Source organism: Muscardinus avellanarius (genome assembly GCF_963383645.1).
Source record: "Muscardinus avellanarius genome assembly, chromosome: 13".
In the NCBI taxonomy this organism is placed as follows: Eukaryota; Metazoa; Chordata; class Mammalia; order Rodentia; family Gliridae; genus Muscardinus; species Muscardinus avellanarius.
The window spans coordinates 95,897,351-95,908,377 of record NC_137799.1 but is presented as its reverse complement, the minus strand read 5'-3'; the positions used below and the strand labels follow the sequence as shown (position 1 = coordinate 95,908,377).

Sequence of the window (11,027 nt, the reverse complement as noted above, 5' to 3'; positions counted from 1 at the left end):
AACATCTCATATATAGTTACTGGAGAACAAATATTTCTCTTAAGTTTTTATATGCTGGTAAGCAAAATGAGATATTGTAGATGAACATTTTATAAAGCCACGCTAGTAACTTCTAGTATCTGCCAGAAAACTGAAACCCTATTTGCAGAACAAGCAGCCAGAAGGGTTTTCCTAATTCAAGCCCTACAACAGTCAGAATAATGATCCCCTACAAAAAGGTGTCCGAATTCCCGGAACCCATGATATATACTACCTCCCAGGGCAAAAGGACTTTGCTCATGTGACGCAGGGTGCACGCCTGGAGATGGGAATCGAGGACTACTCGGGTGAGCTCCTAAGAGCTCAAAGGGCCTCCCAGATAAAATAAAAAGGAAGACGTGGCCTATGGGGACATCACTGGCCTTGGGTGTAGGCAGAAGCCGGGAGGGGCAAAGCAATGCGATCCCTGCATCCTCTAGAGAGGAAGGCAGTCCTCCTGCCGCTTGATTCCAACCTACGGAGATGTGACTTGCAGAACCTCAAGATGGTGACCTGGTGGAAGTCTGCGTGAGTAAGCCAAGTACCGTGGTGCCGTCGAGGCTTCCTCGGCCCGGGGGCAGCGCGCGGCGCAGGCCACGGTAAGCGGCGCGGGGCCCTTTCTGGCTTTCCCTCGCCAGCCTCCTTCCGCCCCGCGAGCCGCCCAAGTCTCGCGATATCTGCAGCTCTCGCGGCCCCGCGTCACGTGCTCCGCGAAGCCCCGGCCGTGCTCTCGCGAGGCCCCGATGACAGCTCGAGAGCTCGTTCTCGCGAGACTTCCTCCGTCGGCTCGGGAAGCGGCGCCGGGCGGCGGCGCGAGGCTGGGCCTGGGTGGGGGTCTCCGTCCTGCCCGCCGCGGAGCCGCCCGCCCCGGCCCGGCCCCGGCCCGGCCCCGCGGAGGCCCGATGGAGCCCGGCGCGGGAGCCCCCGGCAAAGGTAGGGCCTCCGGGCCGCGCCTGGGTGCAGGGCGCCCTCCGCTTCCTCGGACAGCTGCACTCCAGCTCCGCGTGCTGGGCCGTCCTTTGGGGTTGCGTGTTCGCGCTGGGCAGGACCCTGCAGGTGGGTTCCCGTGGCGCCGGTGCTGTTTCTGGCAAAGGGCGTATCCAGGATTCAGGAGCAGTTTCCACATCTGCGCAAGGGGGGTCACTGCTGGGTGCTTGTGATTATTAAATGAGGTGGGATGCAGGCGAGGCATGTGTGGCTCCGCCCGCCCCGGTGCATGGTGCAGGTTCAGCGAATGTTAGTTAATCTTGTTCTTCACCTTGTGTGCCCCAGTTGCTAGAGAATGATAGAAGCTCGTTCAATACCTGGGCGAAGTTGAGATGTTTATTTCGGTTTGCTTTTTATTGCCTACGCGGCTTAATGTGTGGTGTATTGAGGCCGGGACATATGCCGCCTCTAATAGGTCACCCAAAGCGGGTGTGGGGAACGTGTACTTAGTTACCTGCCACCAGTCATCTGCTGGTTCCCTGGTCCCTAGGTGAATAGCTTCCATTAGTGATGGTCACATAAGCCTGGTGAGATGGCGCACACCTGTGATCCCAGGACTTGGGAGGCTGAAATAGGATCACGGGTTCGAGATCAGCTTCAGCTATTTAGCAAGGGCCTCAGCCATTTAGGGAGACCCTGTTTCAAAGTACAAAAGGCTGTGGGGGTAACTCGGAGGTAGAAGGCCCCCGGGCCCATCCCCCAATCTAGACCGATGCTTCATTTTGTAAGTAGTTTTACTGGAACACAGCTATGGCTATTTGTTTATGTATTTTCTGCGAACTAATATCCGTACGTAAACCAATCTAGTCCGATGCTTCCTTTTGTAAATAAAGTTTTATTGAACACAGCGATAGCCATTTATTCATGTATTGTCTGTGGTTCCTTTCGCTCTACCAGGGCCTGTAAAACCCAAGTTAGCAAATAGTTAATATCTAATTCATTTCAGAAACGTTAGCCGGCCTTTGCTTTTAGAGAGATGGTGGCATGGAGATATCTATTTTAAGTAAAATCAGAAAGATTTTGATGGGTTGAATGTAGGAGTAATATAGCAAGAAAATTAAGGGCTGGTAACTGGTTTTCTAACTTGAAAAGGTGGCTATAAAGATCCCAGTTAATGAGATGCAGAAAGACTACTTAGTCGCCAACATTTCTGACATTGGTTTTCTTTGTTTTTATACTCATTGTGTGGCATGTTGTCTAGTAAATAATTAGTGCTTTAAAATTATATGTTGAATAATAAGAATTAAGTGTTAAAAACGAGAAGGCATTTGCTGGGTAAGCACATACATCATGCAAAACAGAAATGATGTGTTAAAAATTGCTGTAAGGGTAACTTTAGGTTTTATTTATTTTTTGTGGTACTGTGGATTGAACCCAGGAGCATTCTACCTACGCAATACACCCCCGGCTCCGTTTTTTTTTATTATTTATTTATTTTTTAATTTTTATTTTTTTTATTTTTGGTGGTACTCTGGGGTTCCTGGAAGCCCTTCTACCTCCGGGCTACACTCCCAGACCTATTTTTATATTTTTGAAACAGGGTCTCTTACGCCAGCGCGGCTGGCTTGCGCGATCCTCCTGTCTCCGCCTCCCAAGCGCGGAGATTACAAGGGTGCGCCACCACGCCCGGCTTTTTATTTTTTATTTTTGAAACAAGGTCTCACTAAGTTGCAGAGGGCCTTCACTAAGTAGCTGAGGCTGGCTGTGAACCTCCAGTCCTCCTGTCTCAGCTTCCCAAGTACTGGAATCACAAGGGTGTGCCACCACGCCCAGCTAAGTTTAGGTTTTAAAGCTCAAACGGTACTGTTCTGAAAATAGGGTCTATATGTTGTTTTACCCTAAGAGAATAGTAGATCAGGGTATTAATTTCATGTTAAAACTCTTTTAGAATAGTGTAATAGTTCTGAAAAAGTTTTGATCAAATGATTAGAGTAGGCAGAGTAGGAGAACACCTGCTTCCCTGTGTACTTATGATTGTTATTGGCAAAACAACCTCACCAAAATTAGTGGGAATAATGGCTTTATTTTTGCGGAACAACTACTGAGAAATACCATCATACATTATTCTTAAGACAGTATAAATGTGCCATATAATAATCACGAATGTTATGAAAACCTAATTTGAGGTCATCAGGAAGACCATGGGAAACACTAATATCATTTGGTCTTAATGAAAATGTAAGAAAAATTAATGATATTATAGTCATAGCCATATGATTCATAGGTTCCTGCCATAGAAACTCTACTTAGAAAATTACTTTTACTTAGCTTCCTCTATTTAGTGCCTTTTTTGCCTTTTAATTATACTAACAGTGTACTCTATAGAGATTTCCTCCTCATTCACAGTGTTGGATCTTGGAAATAGAAAATAAAATAAACACAGGTCAGATTCTTCAAAGAATAATAGAACCTTATAGAGAGATCTTAGATTTTTATCTCTTCAAACCTCAGTTATTCAAAATCTAGAAGGAAAAAGCAGTGATACCACCCTCTAGTCCACTTGGAGGTTCCCTTGGCTACGTGTACACCGTTAAAAGCAGTGGTTTGGAGGTAACAATAGTGACAGTGAAAATAAGCACCTGTCTCCAGAGAAAGGAGATGGAGGAACCAAAGAAGCAGACAGATGAACCACGAAGTATTGGTGTCTAGAGGATCTTAGCTTCTTAGCGAGTCCTTCTCACTCTCGCTGTGCCATAGCCTGACTAATGCATGCAATGTTCAGGAGTCGCGAGAATACTTAAACCAGAGGGTCTCAGTGTTATATTTGAATTCAACAATAACATATCAGAAGTTTATCATATATCAAATGGAATCATAAAACAGATGCCCGTGGCCCATATTGACTGCTGCAGAATCGCCAGCGTTAGTATCCAAGTAGTATGCTTTCTAAAACTCCATGGGGAGAGTATGAACCAGATCCAGGAGATAAATTATATTCCCTTTGTTCTGTTTATTATAGAACATTTGATAATAATACATTTTAGGAGAGTATTTTCATACGTTATAAATATGTTTTACCTATTTGGAAAAGATATTTATGTGGTACATGTTTTTTTCTCATAGCAGTGGGTAAATGAAGTGTTACTTATAAATTTTTCTTCTTTATTATTGTAGACAGATGGAATCTCGGAGAAAGATGTCTTGCTCCTTCCCCAGATGATGGAAAGCTTTGTGAAGCCAGCATAAAATCTATCACGGTAGATGAAAATGGGAAGTCATTTGCAGTGGTCTTATATTCAGATTTTCAAGAAAGGAAAATACCTCTTAAAAGACTTCAAGAAGTAAAATCTATTAAAGATTGCCCCAGGAATTTTATATTTGATGATGAAGATTTGGAAAAACCTTTCTTCCCAGATAGAAAATTTCCATCCTCTGCTAATGCATTTAAATTGTCTGAAGATGGAGACTCGATTCCTTATACTATCAATAGGTATTTGAGAGACTACCAAAGGGAAGGAGCCCAGTTCCTCTATGGACATTACATCCATGGAAGAGGATGTATTCTTGGTGATGACATGGGACTTGGAAAAACAGTACAGGTATTTATTTTAATGACTTTATAATTAGATTCAGTAAGGCCATTGTATAATGTAGAAAAGTGACTAACATATGCAAATCTCTATTTGTACTACCAACTGTCGAGGATAGGGGTGTGTGTGTGTGTGTGTGTGTGTGTGTGTGTGTGTGTGTTTATTTTTGTCTCACAAACTGGACAGTTAAAAACTCAAAGTTGAAGACAATATCTCAGTTACGATTTTATCCTCAATACTTATTTAATTCCTATGAAATATACTATACAAAAACAATGCTTTGTTGTAACTTGGCTTGATTTTACCTTTGGTAGTAGTTATAACCACATACCAACTGTATATTTGAAGTAAACTTTCTTAATAGTACCTCTGGAAAGAAAGTATTCTGATATTTGGTATACTGCATAAGCATAATTAAATTGATCTCCTTCAGCCCTGTTGTTTTGAGTTTATCATATCAGAAATTTCCTAATCTGGAGCCGGGCATGATAGTGCATGCTTGAATTTCTAGCACTTGGGTGGCTGAGACAGGAGAATTGTAGATTCGCAGCCAGCCTCAGCTACTTGGTGAGGCCCTTAGTAACTTAGTGAGACCCTGTTTCAAAATAAAGAATAAAAAATAGGGCTGAGGGTATATATCAGAGGTAGAATGTTCCTGGGTTCAATCCCCAAGAGCGCGCGCACACACACACACATACACACACACACACAACACATGCGCTTGCATACACACACACACACACACACACACACACACACACACACACACACACGGTTGGGGGTCACCCTGCATGGTGGCACCTAATGGTAATTCCAGTACTTGGGAGGCTGAGATAGTAGGGTTGGAGGTTCAAGGTCAGCATCAGCAATTCAGGGAGACCTTGTTTCAAAACAAAAAGTAAAAAAGATAAAGGACTATAGTTCAAAGGTAGAATGCCCCTAGGTTCATTTCCTAGTCCCAGCCAGCATGGGGAGAGGGAAAGAAAAATGTGCATTTGATACAGTGGCATAGAAGTCATTGGCAGCTTGGGCAAGAGCCATCTGCTTGAGTTTGGGGGCACAAGCCACACTGGGTCGATGGGAACATAGGCAGGAGACGTATATGCACCTCTTAGAGAAATGTGGCTTTTAAAGGGGTCAGAAGTGACTTAATAGAAGCTGAAGAGTTTGGGGGTTTTATTTATTTATTTATTTATTTATTTATTTATTTGTGGTATTGGGAATTAAACTCAGGGGCATTCTACCTCTGAGCTTCTTCCTAGCCCTATTTTTTATTCTTTATTTTGAAGCAGGGTCTCACTAAGTTGCAAAGGGCCCCCCTAAGTAGCTGAGGCTGGCCACAAACCTGCGCTCCTTCTTTCTCAGTCGCCCAAGTACTTCTCCTCAGCAACAAACTCTGCCTCAACACAGCTGCCTTGTCTATCTGAGGCCTAGGGGAGCATTTTGAATCCAAACCAGAGGAGTACTGAAGAGAAGAAAAATTTATTTTTATTCATAGAGAAAATGCCGTAATATCTGATATGAAAGGCTAATTAACCCTCAGAGAACCAATCCCTTTAAAGAAGAAACACAAATGTCCTAGCATTTTAGAGAAATTTTTTTCATGTTTTGTCTTGTAATTCAGATTTTAGGACAACAGCTTTGTAAAGAAAGATGGGCTAGACTGCCTTTCAAAACAACACTTTGTTGTGTGGGGTTTTGAGGTTGTTTTGTTTTTGTAAGATAGCAAAAATCATCTTTTGTGTGTGTGAGGGTACTAGGGATGGAACCCAGAGGTATTCTGCTTTCCAGCTACACCCTCATCCCTATTTTATCTTTATTTTGAAACAGTGTCTCTCAAAGGTTGATGAGATTCTCTTTTCATGCTGAGCCAAGGTCAACCCTTCTTCTGTTTAATTGGTTTGTATCAGGCATTTTATCACAGTCAAGAAAGCTAACCAACACAATTGCTTTGCCTTTTCTTAAGAATAAAATACATATACACAACTTTTCATAGTGTATTTAGTGTACTACTTCACAGAAAATATGTTGTGATGTTATAGATTGTCCTTTTCTCATCTTAAGACACAAGTTAAGGAATGCTAAGTGTAATGCCTAAAATAGGTAGCTTATACCTACCTAATACCTAAAATTTAAAGATTAACCCAAACTTAGGCTTGCAGAATAAACCGTACTTGATTTTGGTATATATTTCTTTCTTGTTGTTATATCTGGATTCTTTTTGCTAATATTTTGTTTAAGAGATTTGCTTCTAAATGAGTAAGAGAACTTAAAATGTTTTAGTCAGGGTTTTTAATTTTTTTTTTTTTTTTTTTTTTTGTGGTGCTGGGGATCCTGGAAGCCCTTCTACCTCTGGGCTACACTCCCAGACCTATTTTATATTTTTAAATTTGGAAACAAGGTCTCTTAAGCCAGCACGGCTGGCTTCGAACCTGTGCGATCCTCCTGTCTCAGCCTCCCAAGCGTGGGGATTACAAGCGTGCGCCACCACGCCTGGCTTAATCAGGGTTTATTTTTTAATCAAGGTTTTACTGAACTTATAAAACAAATTTTAGATCATGTTCCCCTTTCTCTTAGTCCTCAGTTTGTTTAAGATGAGCATTTTCTGAAGCATTAGAATTTTTTGGCAAAACCATCTATTCCTTAATTTTTGTGAAAGATTTATTATTATATATTTAAGTTTCCTCAGTGGTTATATGAATATGCAAACTTTCTTTTTGTATCAGTTTTTATAAGTTTTCTCAATTTCCTCTAAATTTTTGCACTTTTTGGTATAACATTGCCCTATACATATTTTTCACTTTTTTTTTTTTTTTTTAATCTTGGCTTGTCTCTTTTAATCAATTTTGCCAGGGGTTTTATCACTTTTAAAAATTTTTCAAAAAATGGTCATTTGACTTGTTTATCATTTGACTTGTCTTTATTTCTGCTTTTTATTTGAAGTTTTCTGTTTTTAACTGTTCTTGAGATTGATCCTGAGATCCCTAATTAACACACTGTCTTCTTTCCTAACATGTAGCGTTAGCTGTAGTGTGTAAGTTTACCATATTATTCAACCCAAAATATCTTCTAATTTTCATAGTGAGTTCTTTGAAGTATACGTTACCTTCCAGACATTTGGGGAATTTGGTTCACAGTTTTGCTATTTCTAGTTTCTTTCATTTTGATCAGAGAATATATTCTCTATGATTTCTATCTGAGTGTTTTAAGACGCTCTGTGCGCTGCTGTATGTGACTTTGGTAAATCGTCCTTCTACACTTGAAACAAAACTGTTTTGTAGTAGTGTGCGTGGGTACTTATCGGGTCGTTCAATACCTATGGTATTTAAATCTATATCTTTATTGATTAGTTTTCTTGCTGAGTTATTTCAAAGTCTACCATTGGGCTTGTGGATCTTTCTACTCTTATTTCAGTGAACCTAAAAACTTACCTACCAGTTTCCTTTTTGCAATTTCCAAATGAATTAATTTTTATCAATGTTCAATTGTATCTCTTTAGTATCTCTTCAGTGATGTATCCCTTTAGTGAGTTATCTCATTAGTGATGTACCTCTTTAGTGTATCTCTTCAGTTACTATCCCTTTAGTGAGGTATCCTTTCAGTGACTTATCCCTTCAGTGACGTATCCCTTCCGTTGTGTATCTCTTAAGTGACATATCCCTTTAGTGACATACCTCTTTAGTGACGTACCTCTTTCGTGACGTACCTCTTTAGTGACTTATCCCTTTAGTGACATACCTCTTTCGTGACGTACCTCTTTAGTGACTTATCCCTTTAGTGACATACCTCTTTAGTGACGTACCTCTTTCGTGACGTACCTCTTTAGTGACTTATCCCTTTAGTGACATACCTCTTTAGTGACGTACCTCTTTCGTGACGTACCTCTTTCGTGACGTACCTCTTTCGTGATGTATCCTCTTTAGTGGTGCTTTTTGCCTCATAGCTTCTTTTTCTGATTTCAGTTTTTTCTTTTCATTTTTGTTTGTATAATCTTTTTCATTTTTAAGGGATAATTTTTCTACCCCCTGTTCTGGATGTTTCTTTTCGAAATGGCATATGCATTTTATATGTTTGATCATCTTTGTGTTTTAAATAGAGCATTTGTCATTTCCGTGTAGTATGCTTTCTAATACATTTGGATGTAAATCTCTTCTATTATGATTTGCAGTTTACTTATTTGTGTCATTCATGTTTAATTTCTCTCTTTGGCCTCCTTTTAGGTGGATTGCTTTGTATTATTCTATATTCTCCCCTTAATAGGAAGGTAGTTACATATTCTTTTATTTTTACCCCAGAGTTTATAGCACACATTTTTTACTTAGAAAAATCAAATGTAAATTGGAACCTTTATTTTCTGTTGAGCGGCACAGGCCCTCAGAGGATTGCAGCTGTGCGGTGTTCCCTCTCACTCGGATACAGCTGTTGTCACAGCTTTTGCTGTTGCACATTTCTGTCTGCATCACTCTTCTGTCTGGGGCCATTTTCCTTATGCCTGGAAACATCTTTATTTTATTTAGTGTGGCTCTTGGTAATGAATTTACTTTTTTGATGTTGTGGATTGGCTCAGTTTTTGGCCGTCTGAAAATACCTTCACTTTTCATTCTTGAATATCGTCATTGGGTATACAAATCTAGGTTGTTTTTATTTTCCTCAACACTCTGAAAATATTTTGTTGTGTAGTATCGTTCATCGTTTTGTTTACTGTTGTTGCTGTTGTTGTTGTTGTTGTTGTTGTTGGCACAGGCGCATTCTACCTCTGAGCTACACCTTTGGTCCTGCTATTTTTTGTTTTGAAACAGGGCCTCATTAGGTTGCCGAGGGTCTCACCAAGTTGCCAAGGCTGGCTTCAAGCCTGTGATCTTCCTTTCTCATCCTCCCAAGTACTGGATTATAGGCCCCTACCTCCGCCCTTGGCATTGTTGTTTTTTGTAGGTAATCTGTTGCTTTCTTCTCCGATTGTTTTTAGGACCGACCCTCTCCCTCCCTCCTTTACTTTCTGCCTTCCCTTCCCTGTGTCTGTCTGTCTGTCCTTCTGTCTGCCTGTCTGTCTGTCTCTCTCTCCTTCCGATGAAGCACCTACTTGTGCATTTTTGTAAGTTCATTTTTTATTTCTGTTTTGAGTCTTTCTTTTGGTGGTCTTTGTAGATATTGATTCTATGGCTTGAATTTTTAAAAAGTCAGTTTTTGGCAATTTTCAGCGATTCAGTATGTCTTTGTGTTCGTTAGATGAGGTTATGTGTCCTCTTTTCCTCCTGGCTTTTTCACTTGCTTTTTGGAGGGGAAAAGCTCTTATTCACAATGGTGGGTAGATCGATGAATTATACTAGCCTATCTTCAAACAGCAGTTTGTCATTCCACCTATATTTATTAAACAGAAGTTCATAAACTTATGAGCCCAATATTACCTCTTTTAAGGAGCTTTTTTTTTCCATGAGAAAGAATGTATACAGTTTATTCTAATAAAGTATAGGGAGAGTTTCCATGGATAGAAAAAAGAAGTTAATATTCTGACAAAATTAAGAAAGAATTTATTGCATAGGTGCATTTTATCATGGAAGAGATGGAAATATGAGCATTTCCCCTCCTGCGTTCAGGGATAACTTACTTTATGCATTTTTTTGCTAATATAAATAAGGAAAATCAATACTAGTGTTTTGTGTTATATTTTCCCTCCCAACAAATATATTTTTATGTATTTTGTCACTAACTGGATATACTGAAGCAGTGAAATTTTGTATGTCATAATATACTAGACATGGTGATTGAAGAAATATTTTTTCCATAGGTTATTTCATTTCTGGCTGCAGTTTTACATAAAAAGGGAACTCGTGAGGACATTGAAAATAACATGCCAGAATTTTTACTAAGAAGTATGAAAAAGGAAAACCCTTCTTCTCTAGCAAAAAAGGTAAAGTATCTAGAAATAGTCAGCTTATGAGACTGGTGTTACAAAGGCATACAGAAGCATTTACATATCATACAATACAGTATCAATTTTAAAACAAGAATTTAAAGACATTAAAATATATATTTTGTAGACCTCGTTTTTGAAGGATTACCAATTTCATATTCTATAAACTTGATTGTCTCTTAGAGTGACAAATTTTACTTGGGGTTTCAGTCTGTTGTCTGCCTATATTTACATGCTTTAATTAATTTGTTAAACTTCCATAGATGTGTATGTGAAGTTAAAGTCTTCGTCCTGTTGTTTTTGTTTGTGTTTGAATGAAATGGAGCGGTTTAGAGATAATGGTAACAAAGGTGTGTCATTGGTATTTAAAGCTGCTTGGCAGACTGATTACATCCTGGGAATGTGAAATAAATCCTACATATTCGAGGAAGTTGGAATTAAAAAGACTCGGTCTAGCTCGTCCTGGCCTCTGCCCTCGTGACTAGCACTGCTGTTCATAACCACGCTTCAGCTTTCTCCTCCAGAAACACGTGTTTATAAACATACACGCTTCTTATAAAAACAAGGGAGTTTGAATAGTA

The 11,027-nt window shown here is 39.9% G+C and overlaps 1 protein-coding gene across 1 annotated transcript in view; it reads left to right on the top strand.

Moving 5' to 3' along the window:
• Nucleotides 1–304: 304 nt before the first annotated feature.
• Nucleotides 305–11,027, top strand: part of ERCC6L2 (ERCC excision repair 6 like 2) — a gene marked incomplete at both ends in the record, with an annotated part of 75,269 nt that continues 64,546 nt past the window's right edge. Inside the window, 4 exons of the mRNA XM_080709021.1 lie at nt 305–326; nt 657–951; nt 4,124–4,544; nt 10,321–10,443. Coding sequence (XP_080565147.1) covers nt 305–326; nt 657–951; nt 4,124–4,544; nt 10,321–10,443 — 861 coding nt within the window. The remainder of the gene's footprint in view (nt 327–656; nt 952–4,123; nt 4,545–10,320; nt 10,444–11,027) is intronic.